Genomic DNA, 19,149 nt, shown 5'->3' with positions numbered 1-19,149 from the left:
AAGTTTGATGGCAGCAGGAAAGAAGCTGTTCTCAAGTCAGTTGGTACGAATTCTCAGACTTTTGTATATTTTTCCTGACAGAAGAACGTGGAAGAGAGCATGTCCAGGGTGCAGAGGGGTCCTTAATTATGCTGGCTGCTTTTCTGAAGCAGCAGGAAATGTAGACTGAATCAATGGATTGGAGGTTAGTTTTATGATGGGCTGGGCTTCGTTCATGACCCTTTGTAGTTTCTTGTGATCTTGGACAGAGCAAGAGCTGTACCAAGCTATGATACAACCAGAAAGAATGCTTTCTATGGTGCATCTGTAAAAGTTGGAGACAGTCATAGTGGAAGGAAGTAAAAGCATTGGCGGGCTTTCTTAACTGTAGCATGGAGGGACTAGAACAGGTTGTTGGTGATCTGGACACCTAGAAACTTGAAGCTCTCGACCGTTTCCACTTCATCCCCATGATGTAGGCAGGGGCATGTCCTCCACTACGCTTCCTGAAGTGGATGACAATCTCCTTCATTTTGCAAACATTGAGGGAGAGATTACTGTTGTCGCACCAGTTCACCAGATTCTCTACCTCTTTCCTGTATTCCATCTTATCATTGTTTAAGAACTGACTGATAGCATAACAGTAATGTTACTGTTAGTAACCTAGAAGCCTGAACAAATATCCCAGAGAAACAAGTTCAAATCCCTCCATGACAGCTGAAGAATTTGAATCCAGTTAACAAAATTAAATAAAATGAATGATCATGAAACGACAAGTTTGTCATAAAAAGCCATCTGGTCAATAACATCATTTCTTAAACAGGTCAATAATTTGACTTCAATTTAGAGGCTTCAACTTTAGTTAACCTATGTAGAAACCGTAAAACAACTAATAAAAACCACCTTTCCTCTTTCCTTGTCTTCTCTTCACCTTCACAAGGCAAACCCTCCATTATTTTGAAAGATAATAATGACCAGGCAATTTGCTGTAACTCACTTGGATTTTAGTGAATTCATGCTGCTCCAAATCAGTATTCAGAAATGACACAAGTTCCTTTTCCCAGGATCTTAAACTGGGCAGAAAGAGATTGAAGTAACTGCAATAAACCCAAGATCACAAAAATACCTTCTGGCGTCCTTTCATTCTAATATATCACGTAATCATGGTAATATTTTACAATGACGACCTCAATCACAAACAAACTTCACCAAACCGATTACTCAGTTAGGCCCACAACAAACAACTTTTGCTTGGGAGCATTTATCGATGACCATGAAAAACAGCAGAAAAGCATACAATGAAATATTTTTCTATTAAACAATAATAAGAAAACAGGTCAATTATTATACAAAATATACAAACATTTGAATTAGGAGTACTAGGCCACTCAGTCCCTTGAGCTTGCTCCACCATTCAATAAGTTTACAGCAAATCTATCTTTAACCTCAATATCAAAACAATGTTGAAGATGACTCATTTAATAAACATCCTTCAATTCTTTTTCTGTGCACAGCCAAAGGAAAACATTCTAGCTGCCTTCAACACAGTCGCACAGTGGTTAGCACTGCTGCCTCACAACCCCAAGGACCCAATTACAATTCCAGCCTCGGGTCACTGTGTTGAGTTTGCACATTCTCCTTGTGGGTTTCCTCCAATTTCATCCCATATTCCTAAAATGGGGGGTTTAGGTTGAATGTCCTTGCTGAATTGCCCTTTGGTGTCAGGGGACTAGCAGGGTCAATACATGGGGTTACGGGGATACGACTTTGGTGGGTTGATGGTGCAGACTTGATGGGCTGAATGGCCTCCTTCTTCACTGTAGGGATTCTATGATTCTAAGAAATGTGAAGAACGGAAACTGATTTAAGTAATCCTGAACTTGTGTCATTTCAGTTAAAGCCAATGAGATAAAAGGCTGGAAATATCAATTAAAATCTATACCGGATTTAATCATAACAATATTCACTTGATGCACAAAATGCTGCTGCAATGCTCCAGTACAACGTATTAAGTTAGGACATTGGAGTTTGGCTCAGTGGGGAGCATTTGGTAGACAAGGGCTCACAGCAGCACAGTGGTTAGCAGTGCTGCCTTACAGCGCCAGGGACTCAGGTTCAATTCCAGCCGCAGGTGACTGTGTGGAGTTTGCACATTCTCCCCGTGTCTGCATGGGTTTCCTCCGGGTGCTCCGGTTTCCTCCCACACTCTGAAGATGCGCGTGTTAGGTGGATTGACTGTGCTAAATTGCCCCTTAGTGTCATGGGCACAAGTGGGGTAAATAGAGGGGTTATAGGGATAGAGCCTCTCAATAGGTCAAGTGGCCTCCTTCTGCACTGTAGGGATTATATAGCATCAGGTTTAGAATAGTTTTGGAACATGAGGAATAGGCAGGAATACACCATAAGGCCAAACATGCCCCATGATTCAACTTGATCATAGCAGATCTTCAAGCTCAACTCCTCCACCTTGTCCCTGCTCCCATATCCCTTGATTCCTGTGTCACAAAAATTTGATGTGGATAGTGTATAACCCAAAAGCTTGTGCGTTTACTATCAAATAAATCAGTTGGACTAAAACCTGGTGTTGTCAGACTTTTTACAAAAATTTGACTCAGGTCTTAAAAATATTCAACGTTGGAGCAATGATGTTTGAGCACGCGCACACACCCCCTCCCTCGTGTGCGCACACACACACACACACCTCTCTCTCACTCTCATGCGCATGCACTTACCCACCCCATCTCTCCTGCAGGCACACATGTACACTCTCACACTCCAAGGCGCACTCTGGCCCTCCATTCCTTACACTGGCTCGGGATCCTATTGAGGCCTACTCTTCTCATCACTCTGTCCACGCTCACCTTGATAAGTAGTTTTGAGTTGCCAGCTGCTCCCAGCTCGTCCAATCAGAGGCTGAATTTTCCAGAAGTCAGCCTCTGTTTGGAGAAGCAATTCTGCAGCATGTTTCAAATTTTATAAATGAACTGTCTTGTTTCCATGGACCCATGTTTGGGAACCCCTGCATTAGATTATATTGATTTGTTACAAGTTTATGGAAAAACATGCCTACAAACATCATTGTAAGCTTCTCTGTGCCCCATCTTACGTCAAAAGTAACACATTGATCTCCTTGAATCACACTCGTCATCCTCCCCTTGTCTACATAGGCTTCCTCCGGGTGCTCCGGTTTCCTCCCACAGTCCAAAGATGCGCAGGTTAGGTTGACTGCCCACGCTAAATTGCCCTTTAATGTCTCAGGATGTGTACGTTGATGGGATTAGCAGATAACTATGTACGGTTGCAGGGATAGGGCCTGGGTGGGATGTTGTCTGTGTAGACTCGATGGACCAAATGGCCTCCTTCTGCACTGTAGCAATTCTATAATTGTCCTTTTTTTGCTACTCTGAGAAGCAGTCATTCAATTTCTGCTAATTCCCCTCATGGTAATTAGTGTTCTGTTCATTATCACTTCTCTCACCTCTCTAGCTTCTCTTTGGGTTTGCAAACAAAAGTTTACTGCCACTCAAGTGTTTGCAGATTGCAACAGCAACCTCTCATCTTCAAATCTTTGCAGTCTTCTGGGTGGAACTTTATTCCTGAAGGAACACTTTTTAAATTCTCCCATCAACAATACCTGAAGTTTGCAAAATCTTCAAGTTTGATAACTCTTTCTCATCTATCAAATACCATTTCTTTTTCTATAGCAAATGCCACAAAGGCCTGATTCGGTCTCTTCGACAGATTGCTAAACATTTGTTTGTACTTTTCTAGAACTAACTCATATGATTTAAGCATATCAGTATATTATAATCTGCAAACTGCTCACCTGAAAGGGTTGAATACATCAAATGGTTTCCACACCAAAGACTGACTAAACTGTCTACATCTGTCTAGATTATACCTTTGTAGCAATTTTTACAAACCAGAAAATATATTACGATTTCTTTCTCACTGAATTTTGGCAGTAAGTGAATATTCCTTATGAACTCAACCAAGAGTTACAGCTAACTCATCAAGTCTCCCTGTTTGAATAATCAAAGCCCTTCTCTGTCCGGTTCAAACTTTCTAGCTTCCCTCTAACTTTGCAATTTAAGGTTTGTCTTTTGTTCCCTGTGGAGTTCTAATTTGTGTTTATCCATCACAATTTTGAGGTCTCAAGTAATTTCTCTTGAAATTCTGCTGGCTTCATTTGAAATCAGATCTTGCTAATTCAACCTGTGTTAAAATTTAACTGGGTAAGTCTTTTTTTCCCTCCAGGTTCAAATGTTGTCAATAATTCCACAATTTCTACCTTTTTACCACCCACTTTTGAATCTATTTTCACCCTCTCTGATAGTCTTCAAATTAACCTTGGTTAACTATTACAAGGCACTCAAAGGCAGGTCTTCTTTCTCAAAGAATGCTTCTGCAATAGGTATTGCCATGTCAACTATTCAATAACATAGCAAGTCACTGTGAAATCTTGTTTGCTGGCAAATCCCAGTGTACTTAAAAGTCATAGAAACATAAAATCTTAGTATTATACCGAGCAGAAGAAGCCCTTTGGCCCATCGAGTTTGCACCAACACATGAAAAACATTTAACCTCCCATCTAATCCAATTTACCAGTACTTGGCTCACAGTCTTAAATGTTGACGTGCCAAGTACTCATCCAGGTATTTCAAAGAATGTGAGGTAATTCACCTCTACCACCTTCCTACGCAGCACACTGCAGATTGTCACCACCCCCTGGGTAAAAAAGCTGTTCCTAGAATCGTCCCTTTAACCTTCTGCCCCTCACCTTAAACGTGTGTCCACTAATAACTGACCTTTCAACTAAAGGGAACAGTTGCTCCTTATCCACTCTGTCCATGCCCCTCAATCTTGTACACCTCGATCAGGTAGCCCCTCAGTCTTCTCTGCTCCAATGAAAACAATGCAAGCCTATCCAACTTCTCTTCGTAACTTGTGTTCAATCCCAGATGGCTCCTGGTGAATATCCTCTGCACCCCTCCAGTGCAATCACATCCTTCCTATAGTGCAGCAACCAGAACTGCACGGTATCCCAACTATGGTCTCACCAATGTTCTATAGAACTCCAACAGACTTCCCTGCTTTTGTAATCTATGCCTCAATTGATAAAGGCTAGTATCCCATATGCCTTCTTCACCACCCTGCCACCATCTTGAGATCTATGGATAAACACATCGAGGTCTCTTTGCTCTACAGAACTTCCTAGCATCATGCTGTTCACTGAATACTTCTTTGTCAAATTACTCCTTCCAAAATGCATCACCTCACCCTTTTCAGGGTTAAATTTCATCTGACACTTATCTGTCCATTTAACCATCCCATCTATATCTTCTTGTAGCCCAAGACACTCAGCCTCAACCACCTGGCCAGTTTTTGTGTCATCTGCAAACTTACTAATCCTAACCCCCCACATAGTCATCTGTGTGTTTATATAAATGACTAATAATAGGAGACCCAGCACTGTTCATGTGATACGCCACTGGCTTCCAGTTACTAAAGCAGCCTTATGTCATCATGTCTCATACAGCAGAGCAAACTTTAAAGCCACTTTATCAAATTACCCTGTATCTCATTTGCCTTCTTTATACGTCTCCCACATGGGACCTTGTCAAAGGATTTGCTGAAATCCATATAAACTACATCAACTGCACAACCCTCATCTATACATCTAGTCACCACCTCAAAAAATTCAGTCAAATTTGTTAGTCATGACCTCCCTCTGACAAAGCCAAGCTGACTATCCCTAATCAAGCATCGCCTTGAATTTTCTCCAATAGTTTCACTATCACTGACGTGAGACTCACTGGTCTGTAGTTCTCTGGCTTTTTTTCTACAACTCTTCTTAAATAGAGAAACCACATGGACTATTATCTAGTCCTCTGGCACCTCCCCTGTGGGCAAAGAGGAATTAAAAATCTGGGTCAGAGCACTGCAATTTCCTCCCTTGCCTCCACAGAAGCCTGGGACACAATTCACCTGGACCTGGGGATTTGCCCACTTTTAAACCTGCCAATACCTTCTACATCTTGTCCTTCCCTATTTCAATTTGTTCAAGAACCTTGCAGTCTCTTTCCCTGAATCACATACCTTCATCCTCATTCTCTTGGATGAAAACAAATGTGAAGTATTCATTCAACGTTCTACCAGTGTCCTCTGGCTCCACCCACAGAATGCCCCCTTGGTCCTAATGGGCACTACTCTCTCCCTGATTACCTTCTTCCTATTGATATACTTAAAGAATATATTTGAACTTCCCTACCTTTACCAGTCAGAACTTTCTCATATTCCACCTTTGCTTTTCTAAATACTTTCCGATGCTCCACTTTGCACTTCCTGTACTCCATTAATTTGCTCCCCTTATAGCTGTTGAAAGTCTTTCTTTTCCTTCTCATCTCAGCCTGTGGATTTGAAATTCTGCAGAAGCACCTATTTGAATTGTTACAATCTTCATAATGACCAACAACTTCTAAAAAGGAATTCAAACTCCCAATGAATGACTAAAAAGATCATATGGCAAGAGTTCAAGTTTTAAGGCGTTTACAAAGCAAAAACAATATTGAATAAACACTTTTTCAGTAGGCAACTCTAAAAGTTCCCTCCCCTCATTTAAAACAACCAAAAATCCTCCCAGACTGGATAGCTCAGAAGGTTAGAGTGCTGTGCTTAATAGTGCTAACACTGGGGATTCAATCCCTTTATCAACTGAAGCAATTGCTGGGACCTACTGCCCCATCATGATATCGCACATCATTGACTCATGCATAGTTATGTACTGTGAATTGAAGATGCCACATGAAGAGAGAGAATGAACAGCACTGAAAAAATTATTAGTTGCAGTGGGCTAGGCTGACTTCAAGTGCAGTGTCCAAATTACGAATCAAAACAAGGTAAACCTCCCTCAGTCCCCATAAGAACATAGTTTTGCCCAGCAATTAATAATTTTACCGAAAGCACCACCATTGAAAGAAAAGCTATACATTTACTTATTTTTTGATCAACCCCACTCAAATTATTATTTGTACTGTTTATGCTTAATTGTCAGCGTATACTTGAAGTTCTATGGAAGGACTCTTATCATAAAATACAAAGATGCAGGCCTTTGAGCCATTGGTGCACTGACATAAGGATCTAAGTAACTCTTGATTCAAATCAATATATTTAAAAATAGCTGAGTATAGATATAGTAATAAACTCAGTGTAGAATTTTGTCAGACTTTACCTGAACATTAACCTCTCTTTTCAGCTGTTGTGTATTTCCAGTAATGAAGACAAAAGTCTCCATGAAGCCACATTTTATCTCAAGTTTTTTCATTTTTCTTCCTCTTAGTGGTTATATCAAATTATTTAGGAAATTTACAAGTGATACAATAAATTTTTGACATTATGTATTGTTTGTTAATGCACTCACTGCTAATTTTAAAATCATTTCAGACAAAATAATCTTACAGCATAGCTGCAGACCTCCCTCCCAGCTAGATTCAATGAGGCTGAATTTCTGCAATGTTTCGCCTGCTCGTCCACCATAGCTGTCGGAACACCTACGGACACCCTGGAAAAATAGCATAAACAGTAACAATGAAGCTTTTCCAGGGTTTCCGTGGCTCTTACACTGGCATTGCGACAAATGGGAGAACTCCACAAAATATAACCCCCAAATCCAAGCTTTACTTTGCATTCTAATCTTTGTTGATTCATCTGAGTTAAATTTGCTACTATTCACACTAAGTCAGACAGATCACATGGAAATTATGAAAGTGTTCCCAATCAATTATTGTACTCCCACCAGTCGACTGGATAGCATCAACACAGCCAAACAAATCAATGCCAAAGTAAAGTTATCAGGCACTCAATAAACACACAAAAAATGAAACTACTTTGACAGCTTACCTAGACTGACTTGTTGCTGGTCCATCTGATCCTGGTTGAACAATGTCAGGTGTGAGAACATAAAGACTATTATTCTTCGGCAAGTGAAGAGACCTCAAAATAGTCTACAGTTGGGGAGAAAAACAATAGGTCAAGTTAAATCTCAAGGATTTAAAACAGATCAAAACAATCACAATAATGCGACAAAAAAACTGTTATCAGTTATGCTTACAACCCAGGAGGTTAAGTCCGTGAAACACAATCTAAACAGTACCCAAAGTGTCTGGTTAGTTTGGTTCCTGACTCGATAACACAAACACAAACTTTAAATGGTATGAATCCTGTCAATAGAATACATGCATATCAAAATGAATAAAGATATAAATTATTTGTATTGTTTTTACTAGAGCCATCTCAGTCTGTTGTTTACTCCCAAATAAAGACTGAAAAAGGATCGGAAGTAACAGTTCTAATAAATGTTAGTCTCCCACAATACATTGAATCATAGCTATGATCCATTCTCCAATGAAGTGCGTTGAAGTTTAAAATGAAAGTTATTTAATGTACATGATGACAATTCTATAAATGCATTATATACTGATTGCTCGTCTAAAACGTCATGAACAGCCTAACAAACCTTCTACTAATTTGATACATGATGTAATGACAAGGAAGTTGTTGAATAATCATAGAAATCAGTTTCCAGCTAATGTTACTATTGGGCAAGTGAGATCCCAGAGTGAAACCTGACTTGACAGATCCTCACTCTTATTTTTTTGTTTAGAAACATGGAAGCAGCTGCTGAACAGAGCCACAGAGATTGCTGATGTACTTTTAACGAAAGAAGACATTTATTAAACCTTATTAAAAGGTTAACTATATTTGTTGCTGATAGGTTCACTAGTGAATAGCAGACCTGGGAGAGGAACAAGCTATAATTAGAGGAACAGTCCACTGCAGAATTCACCAAACTCACTAGCTCATCCTTAGCATTTTCAACAAATGGTCAAGGAGACACAAGGGGGGGGCAAGGACATCTGCAGATTGTAATTATTGTAAGCAAAGTGGATGGCCTCATATTTACATATATACAAACATACAAGCAAGGAGCACTAGACCATTCAGCCCCTCAAGCCTGCTCTGCCATTTAATAAGACCACGGTTGATCTGATAATAAGCTCAAATCTGTATCCTGCCTATCCCCGATAATCTAGCAACCCCTTCTGAATGTAAAATTCAACCATATTACAGTCACTGCTATAGAGATCATTAATTATTCCCATCACATTGCACAGTATCTGGTCTAACATAGCTTGTTCAATGTTTGGCTCCAGGTTATGGCGGCCACAGTGGAGGGTGGCACAGTGATATAGTGGTTAGCACGGCTGCCTCACAAATCCAGGGACCCAGGTTCAGTTCCAGCCACAGGTCACTGTCTGTATGGAGTTTGCACATTCTCCAGTCTCTGAGTTTCCTCCCACGCTCCAAAGATACGTAGGTCAGGTTGATTGGTGAGATTGAGTCAGTTAGGGTTATATTCACTAGAGTCTAGGAGAGTATGGGGGAAATCTCTCAGAAACCTATAAAACTCTAAAAAAGGCTAAACAGAGTAGATGCAGGAAGGATGTTCCTGATGGCGGGCTGTCCAGAACCAGAGGTCACAGTCTGAGGATACAGGATAAACCATTTGGGACTGAAATGAGAAGAAATTTCTTCAGCCAGAATGGCAAGTCTGTGGAATTTTTTTAATCATAGAGAGCAGATAAGACCAAAACAAATGTTCTCAAGAAGGAGCTAGCTATAACTCTTGGGGCTAAAGAAATCAAAGGATATGGGGGAAAATGGGAATAGGGCATTGAGATAGAGGATCAGCCATGATCAGAAAGAGTGGCAGAACAGGCTAGAAGGGCTGAATGGCCTTCACCTGCTCCGATTTTCTGTTTACTACCCTTGCGAGTTTTCTTCAAACTCCCCATCATGAAGCTCAAGACTCTCTTTGCACCCCTTTGTCACTTCTAAACAGCTCTCCCAGTTCACTGAATTTTCACTTTCCCTTAGAAAAATCTTCACTTTTAGCTTCTGATCTCATTTGTTAGCCTTGATTGCTTAACTATATAAGTGAAACTTTGGTCTTTTGAGGATTAGTTGATAGTATGCATAGTAATGCTGATTACTACCTTTCTAAAGGCTCTCTGTAAATGGTGAATATGTTATTTTGGAATCGGCTTCAGGAAATGGAATGTGAGCATTTTTGGGAAAAAAGAACAGCGTTTGTTGCTCATCTCTAAATGTCCTTGAGTGTTACAGTTCATCCAGTGTAGGTATACCTACAGTGCTATTTGGAAGGGAGTCCCAGGTTTTTCCCCAGCAATAGTGAAGGAACAGTGATATAACTTCAAGTCAGGCTGGTGTGCAGCTTGAATTAGGACTTGCAGGTAGTAATGTTCCCATCAATCTGCTGTCCTTGTCTATCCAGGTAGCAGAGGTGACAGGTTGGAAGGTGCTGTCAAATGAAGTTTGGTGGGTTGTTGCAATGCATCTCATTTATGGTACAAACTGCTGTCACGGTGTGCAGGTAAAGGAGAATGAAGGTGCTTAATTTTTTATGTTTATCTCTGTCATCTTCTTTCCATGCCTCTTGCTTTCTCCTTCATGCAACCATAACACATTTTAACATTCAAATTACTCACTTTAAATATCCTTGATCGCATAGGTTGGACTTATTTTTGTCAAAGTGTGTACAGTTCCTGGGTAGAAAATCGCAATTATTTATTTAGCTAGTACAATTCAGGAGAAGCAGATTCATAATCTGGGGACCCAGGTTCATATCCCACCACAGCAGATGGTGAAATTAGAATTCAATAAAAATCTGGAAATAAAAGTCTAACGATGACCACAAAACCATTATCGACTGTAATAAAAAACCCATCTGGTTTACTAACATCCTTTAGAGAAAGAAATCTGTCATCTTCACCTGGTCTGGCCTACACGTGACTCCAGATTCACAGCAATGTGGTCAACTCTTAAATGTTCTATGAAATGGCTGAGCAAGCCACTCAATTCATGGTCAATTAGGGATGAGTAACAAATGCTGGCCCAGCCACTGTCAGTCACATCCAATGAATCAAAAAAATTAAAAAATGTATTTTCCAGGTAAAATTTCTGAAGTGCAGAAAGCCAAAAAAACAGATTTTGCATGTGCAAAGATCATTAACAAAGCAACAAAGTGTTGATAGCTTATATGCGACATTATCCAAATGCAAGTATTTACATTATTATTTGCTTAATGATTTCTTCTACAAGAGTTCTTAAAGATGGATTGGGGTGAAAATATGATTAAAACTCTGCAGTACTGTGGCACAGTTTCTTATCATCAAATTACAAACATCTCAGATCAGAAAGGTAAATTTCTGCTGTTGGCAGCATCTTGACCACTACTGAAGTAACTGAATGTTTAAAAGCATCTCAGAAAGTACTGATAGGCACTTGATGTTAATTTGTCAAGTATTGGTAACTAGCTATCTACTGAGACAACAAGTAATTTCAACTTTGCTTTCTAGCAATACATCTACAGGGAACAGAAGTTGTTTCAGTCACCATCTGGAAATCAATTCCACAGAAGTTTAATATAACAAAAACTTACACTGTCGCTTACATCAGTTGACTTCCAACCTTTTAACTGCATTTGAGATAAAGGAATTTGAAGCTCATTTTCTAAAATTTGCTTGATAGCACCTGTAGGATTAAAAAACTTCATTAATTCTATGTTAATTTCAGCATGTTTGCCAATTACATGGCAATATTACAATTACTTAAACAAAACACCCCTTACCATTGTACCATTGTATACATACTTGTTGTTATAAAACAAAACTCAAAACTTCCAACAAATAAGTCATAGATGATGGTTTCCGCAGCAGATGAGCTATGGTACCGATGGATGATGTTATGGAGGTAGAAAGCTGTGGCCCTTCTGCAGACAATGATATGGTGCTGAAAATTCAGTTTGGTTGCCAAAATTTTAAACTATCTGGTTCAGCCCAAAACACAAACTGAGGAAGGGGATAGAACTGGGTGACAACAGCTTCAATCTTCTCAATGTTTGGCTCAAAATTATAGCTTGTTCAAGACTAGATTTTGGACCTGCAGGGCGGTAGCAAATTGGAGACACCGAGCACCTGGGAGAGTGGAGGCACATGGAAGGCTGACAACCATGTGGCGGTTGAGAGGCAACTTTGGGGTGTCATCAGTTAAGTCTAGAGGCCTACCCTGCATCTGCAAAAGGTGTCACCAAGTAGAAGCCTTCCGATGAGTAAGAGGTGACGGCCAAGGATGGTTACTTGGAGAATTCCTGAGGCACTGGTGCACAGCTCGAAAGAGAAATAAGAATGACAAATGTTCTTGTAATAACAAGAGATCCAAGACTGGAACCAAAGGATGAAATCTCACCGAGTAGATAACAGATTACTGATTCTGAGAAAGCTGGTGTGGCTAAATGTCTTAAAAGCTCTGGAGAGGTCGGTATTTAGACATAATCCACCATAATTCCAGTCAGAAAAAATACTATTCCTAACTTTGGTTAAGTTTTTCAGTTAGTGTAATTCCAGATGCCAAATAGAAATAGTTACACATGCCCACATGGCACCAGCTCACTCCACTGACACAGGCATCATTTCTCCCTTCACTGATAACATTGTTGTGTGCCCATTAGCTGCCTACCACGTGCCTCCAATTTGCTACAGCTCTGCTGAATGCTCAGTGCTTCTCACTTTCAGTCCCTCTTATGAGCCCTTGCTGCATACCACTTGCAACAAAGGCAAGTAAGTGTTTCTTTATTTGAAGTTTATTTATTAGTGTCACAAGTGGGCTTGTGACACAAAGTTACTGTGAAAATCCCCTAGACGCTACATTCAGGCACCTGTTTGGGTACACTGAGGGAGAATTTACCAAGGCCAATCTGCCTAACCCACATATCTTTGGACTGTGGGAGGAAACTGGAGCACCCAGGAGAAACTCATACAGACAAGGGGAAAACGTGAAAACTCCACACAGGCAGTGACCCAAGCTGGAAATCAAACCCGGGTCCCTGGCGCTGTGAAACAGCAATGCTAACCACTGCACCACTGTGCCGTGATAGTATAATCCATGAGTTCCTTTCACTTGTTAGAGGTGGTGTTGAAGGGAACAGGAGAGTTGGGTTCAATGAGATGATTGACACTGCGTAGGCGGGGGAGACAAATGCATAGCTGAAATTGTAGTAATGTCTTTCTACATTTTTCTCTTACTTGAGCACAAATTTTTTTGCTTTTAATACAAATAAAATACCATAAGAATTTAAGAATACGTTCGTGATGATACTGTTTAAGTTTTATTCATGAGTGCCACAAGTAGGCTTACATTAACACATCACTGTTACTGTGAAAATCCCCTAGTTGTTACACTCCATTGCCCAAAGGAGAATTTAATGTGGCCAATGCACCCAGCCAGCATGTCTTTCAGACTGTGAAGGAAACTGGAGCACCCAGAGGACATGGGGAGAATGTGCAAACAGCACACAGACATTGACCCAAGCCAGGAATCAAATCTGGGTCCAAGTTGCAGGGAGGCAGCAGTATCAACCACTGAGCCACGATTTTGATGTGTTTTGTGTGCAAGGTGGAGCTGCTTTAAGAAGTAGTGATTTGTTACAAGAGTTGAGTTGTCTGGTAAGCCACATAGCTCAAGTGTTGAGAATGCAGGATAATAACTGATTTTAGCTAGGGATATGTAACTTTGTAGAGTTAATGGACCTTTTGTTTATTCAAGTTCTTCTGAGATTTTTGACTCAGCATAGCGAGTCTTTCACATATTTGAATCATGTGATTAGTGGGAGTAGCTAAACTTGCAGGGAAAATAAACAACAAAATTTCATTGCCATTTTAAAATATAGCAGTTGCTGCATTGGCTGCCAGAATAAAGCACTCTCTTTCATCTCAAAGGCTTTCTGAAAGCTCCAAGCCTAGTAACCCAAGTCACAAATATGTCTGTGCTTGCCAACTAATTTCAAAGATGGATTTAAGTCTATCAGAGAAATAGTGCTTTCTTGAAACTAAGTGATAAGTTAACAGTTAAGAAGTGGGTTTTGTCATGTCTAAGCGTTGCTCAATTGTGAAAAATTAAGCTAATTCATTTATCATAACTAGATTGCATTAAGTCAAATTTATTTTGAAAGTTTCCCAGTGTGTCAGCAGGATCACACCTGGAGTGAAACACCTTAACCTCATATTAGTGCCAAAATACAAAGATGCTGGGGTCTAGTCTGGTTTCATAATATGCTGTGTTTTTTTAAAAATAAGTGGAAAACAAACAAACCTAACCAAATTCAAAGTGGAAGGATTCATTTGTAACATGTGTAACTTGCTGCAAAAATTTCATTAGGAAAATCACCTTAGAAAAACCCGTGTCCTAATTAACGTTTTGTATCATTTCAAGTAGGTATTTCCACTGCAAGTCTAATCAACACTTCTTTAAATATTGGAATAATGATTTGGAAGAAAGTGGAGCTTAAGTTCAGCATGTCCAGACACATCATCTGGGAGTTGCAAACACAGATGTATGTTGGCAGTTCAAATCCTCTATCTTTTCAACTGGCAGATTGATATTTCAGAGAATTCTCAAACTTAAGCCATAGGTTTCTCAGACAGCAGTCACAGAACATGTATCAATAGCAAAAACTTGATACTTTGTTGCCGTCCTGGAAACTAATGGCTAGGAGATTGATGACGAGGAGGTCATAACAATATCCATTAATCTTCCATATACAATTATGCATGTCACACTGAGAAATCTGGCTAACTCTCTTTTGAATACTTACAGCAGATAATCAATACATATGCCACAACACATTCCAGAAGTTGATGCTCTTAAGTAAAAAAAATGCCTAAGCATGTAATTTATATTTGTCACCTCGTCCTCCCCAACCCATTTATGTCAAATAACCTATTAAGGCAGACCATGTCTATATCTTTGTTATTTTAAATTAGAAAAAAGGCTGACTGAAGTTTTGGGAGAAAAACAATTGCTGGCCTCACATTATCTTTTCTACCTCATTCAAACCTTGACTACCAAAGGCTATTGCACATTCACCTATCACTTTCATTCTGATTGAATTTTAAATCTTCATCCTCAAATGTTCATGGCCTTGTCCTGCCCTATTAGTGCGATTTCCTCTGGGCATAATTTCATTCCCACAGATTTTGGTTGTCCATCCAATTCTTATTATCTCCCGCCCCTCTTCTCACAGTACTTCAAAATATTCAGCTATCCACTCTCCACGTGTTTAACTGCCTTTAAAGTCAGAGCTTAAATGCAGGTTGATTTATAAAACTGCCTAACTCAGTTTTTTTTTTAAAAGAACAGTTTTTTTTATTCCAATTCAATCTAGTCAAATCCAATGCAGAGTCTCAACAAGTTGAGACATTTCTGATCCAAGCTGACAAGACAGAGCTCTCACCTCCTTCTTGGGCTTGATCTACATGATCCAAGCTGATTGGAGTAGGCACAGCTCCTCCTCCAAGGCTTGATCTCATTTGCATCTTAGCTAAAAGGCCGAGATGCTGCTATTAAAAATTGCTTCAAATGAAGCTAAAACGTAATCTAATGACTTCAACCAAGCACAGCATGTCGATACTATGCTTGATCTTAGCCAAAAGGCTCACTCAGTTAAGTTAGGTGAGGGAGCTTGAAGTAGAAAGTGCGTCAGTTGCATATATTCTGTAACAAAATGTTATTCAATGAGTGATAGAGCTCTTGGTTTTATGATACACCAATTCATTTACTCTGGCATTGTGGAAGGGAAATCAAGACTAATTTGATTCCTCAAGTGAAATGGAGTGAAAGGGTGGAATAATTGGATCGAAATGAAATAGTAATTTGTGCCCCATTTTGAACGGAGACATTTTTGTTAATATATTTTTTATGGAAAACAGGATAGGAAGCCTGAAAAAAAATCCTGCACCAACAGACATCTCAAAATGCTTCACAGCCCATGAGATACTTGTGAAACATAGTCCCTGCAGGAAATATGGAACCAATTTTCCACATTGCAAACTCCCACAAACATTAATGTGACAGTAACAAAATAACCTGGTTTTGTGATAATGATTGAGGGATATATATTGTCCAGGACACCAGGGATAACTCATTTAATTCTCAATTTGCTTGACCCTATGCCAATTTACACGTGGCTCAAGATTATTACCTTTGAGATTCTGTATTTTAATTTAGGCACTAACTCTTCAAACTCTCCCTGCAGAACATTATTCCTAGTTCTAGCTAGGTCATGATAAAATGTCTTGAAAAACAATGCTGAGCAAATGATCTTCCTTGTCCATAATTACCTTGTGATTTTATACAAATATAGAAGTAGACTAGAACTACATTTTGCAACAGATTCTTGCAATTAATTAAATCCCTTGCCAAAAAGTTATAATTTAGCCCTCCAATTGATAAGCAGTTAGAATTATTGAACCATAGAAATGATACAATGCAGAAAGAGGCCATTTAGCCCTTCATGTCTGCAACAGCTGACAAGAGGAGAAAAACAGAACTTGCTACTCATTTTAATCCGTTTCCAACATCTGATCCATAGCCTTGCAGATTCCAGCACTTCAAATGTAGATCCAGGTACTTTCTAAAAGGAGTTGAGCACTTCAGCCTCAACCACCGACTTAGGGAGTGAATTTCAGATATCCACCACCCATGAGTGAAAACATTTTTCCTCATGTCCCTTTGACCATCCTTCTACCATGCACCTTAAATCCATGCCCCCCTAGTAACTGACCTCTCCACTAGGGGAAACAAGTATGTCCTGCCTAACTGTCTAGGCCCCTCAATTAGGTCACTCCTTAGCCTCCTCTGTTTTACAGAAAAAAAGCTTAAATATTTGCAAATGGGAGGAGGAAAGGTAAGATGTGTGCGTGTGCATATGCCTAATAAAGAACAAAAGGTAAAATATGAACTCAATTCACAAACATTTGGGGTATTAAGAATACGTAATTTTTATTATTCATATGTTTTAGGAATTTAACTTTTACTTATAAATTATCTTTTTTTCAAACCCAGCATTAAAACATCTGCAGATCTTCCCAATTCTGAACACATGCTTAAAACTTTCTGATGCAGACTCTATGGGCCAGATGGCCTATTTCTACACTGTAAGGATTCTATAGTTCCAAAAGTTACGCTCAACGAAAAGCTTCAAATATTGGTACATTTACAAACGTAATTTGGGGATAAATTCAAACTTTTTAAAATAGTGCAGATCTAATATCCAATTTCCAGCATCATCAGGAATGAGACTTTGGCAGATTTCAGATTATTCACCAGATCAGAGGAGAGCAGACAGGTAATTAAAATAAGGATTTTAACTTTCAGGTTTCTGAACTGGTCCGAGGTTGTTCCATCTTCGTTTCTGAGCTTAGCAATCCCTCCTGGTCATGTGTCTTAATCTCTGAGATATTCTCAATGAGGCAGGTTCCTTGTATTTAATTCCCATATTTAGCATCCAAGCTTCAGAGTGAAGACAAAAAATACTGCTCAACGGTTGCAATGATTTCAAGCATGTGATTCACACAAGCACCAACTACATATTGTATTTCAAAAAAATTACAATTATTCATTTATTCTTCTCTATTTATCCTGTTCCATGAGGTGAGAGAAAGATGTCTGAATTTTGGACAATTCCAGTTTTCAGATAGCTGGATTTGGGGGTACCTGTATAAGAGCCAGGATTATCAGAGTGGTAATAGGAACATACATGCACCATTTTGTGTCAGTTTAACCACACCTATGTTATTTCAAAAATCATATCAACTGCGTTCAAAATCTTACCAACTGTGTTGGTGTCTTCAACTACCACTTCCACATTCCTGTCACGGTACTCCACTCTGAAATTTAGCATTCTTGGTTGTCTTTCTACAATTGGCCTAGATGGTACTATGGGGCAGAAAGCTGGGGAATTGGAAGAGGAGGAGGAGGAAGGTTGGCTGGTGGGACCATATACTGGATCCTGCGATGCTTCACCACTAACAAACTCACTGCAAACAAAGTAAAAGACATTTCAAACATAAATTATGTTAATAAAACAGGTTAAGATTTCTATAGTATAACAACTATGAGAATTTATCCTAATCCATAGAACTATCACTGGTTTATTTCTGTTGTAAATAGCAGCTTTTGTAATAAGTTCTGTCCACAATATGTATTACAAATATTTGCATCCCAATACATATTTTTCACTTAAATTGCTTTTGGGTAGCCAGTGCAATGCTGTCAGAGCATCAACGTACTGTAAAATGGTAAAAAGCAAGATTTTGTACTGACAATTCTCTGATTACAGGTTTCCAACCCTCACTTGTGGTGATTTCTTTTCAAATTATTAATTATAAATTACAAGATACCATAGGATCCCTTCATAAAAAAAAGTCATAAAAATAGCATGAAATCAATCAAATCTTTTGCCATAAATGCATAACTATTTGCACATTTAAGCACAGGGGTTAAGACATCTTCACAAGAAATTTCAAGTTACGAATCAAGATTAATTTCCTCTGCTTTATAATTTTCACTAAGTAAGCAAGCACAAAGGTAGCAGCTCATGATTTAGTACAGGTCAAGAACACAAGCTTGGAAATTTGCTAAGTGAAGGAATTTTCAAGGGTTAATTTCTAAAATCCAGCAAGTTTGCATTTGGTAACAATTTACAATTTTGATTTCAATTCAAGTTTGTCAGTCTTAGTCAGAGGCAGCTACAGTTAGTTAATTAGGTAGCAAGTTCAAACTGTTTTTTCTAGTCAGCAGTGCCCAACTCAGCTCTTTAAAATTTAAACTAGTGCAAAACAGGTGGTCTTGCTAAGGACATCATTCAGGCAGTGTGAGAATCCAGAAGGTAGGGAGAATGAGCAGCTAAGGCCTAAATTAAAAGGCATAACCACAAAGGTAACAATCTCTGGATTACCACCTGAACTCAAGTTCACAGAATTGAATGTATTGTTCAAAGTTTGATGGAGAAGAAATTAGTTCATTAAAGGAGCACTGGCACCTGTAATAGAGTTGGAACATTGGGATAGCCTTCACCTGAACCAAGATGTTACTAGGTTACTGGCGAATCATATAATTCAGGCAGCACGATAGCACAGTGGTTAGCACTGCTGCCTCAGAGCACCAGGGATCCAGGTTCAACTCCAGCATTGGGTCACATCTGTGTGGAGTTTACACATTCTCCCCATGTCTGCATGGGCTTCCTCCCACATC

The 19,149-nt window shown here is 39.3% G+C and overlaps 1 protein-coding gene across 1 annotated transcript in view; it reads right to left on the bottom strand.

Moving 5' to 3' along the window:
- faf1 (Fas (TNFRSF6) associated factor 1) overlaps nt 1-19,149 on the bottom strand; it is a 312,720-nt gene that overhangs the window by 270,531 nt on the left and 23,040 nt on the right. Inside the window, exons 4-6 of the mRNA XM_080195485.1 lie at nt 17,728-17,933; nt 11,501-11,592; nt 7,879-7,982 (exon numbers count right to left, since the gene is read on the bottom strand). Coding sequence (XP_080051611.1) covers nt 7,879-7,982; nt 11,501-11,592; nt 17,728-17,933 — 402 coding nt within the window. The remainder of the gene's footprint in view (nt 1-7,878; nt 7,983-11,500; nt 11,593-17,727; nt 17,934-19,149) is intronic.

The sequence above is a fragment of the Carcharhinus amblyrhynchos genome, chromosome 9 (assembly GCF_965287045.1).
Source record: "Carcharhinus amblyrhynchos chromosome 9, sCarAmb.v2.hapA, whole genome shotgun sequence".
NCBI lineage: Eukaryota > Metazoa > Chordata > Chondrichthyes > Carcharhiniformes > Carcharhinidae > Carcharhinus > Carcharhinus amblyrhynchos.
This window is presented reverse-complemented; position numbering and strand designations above follow the sequence as displayed.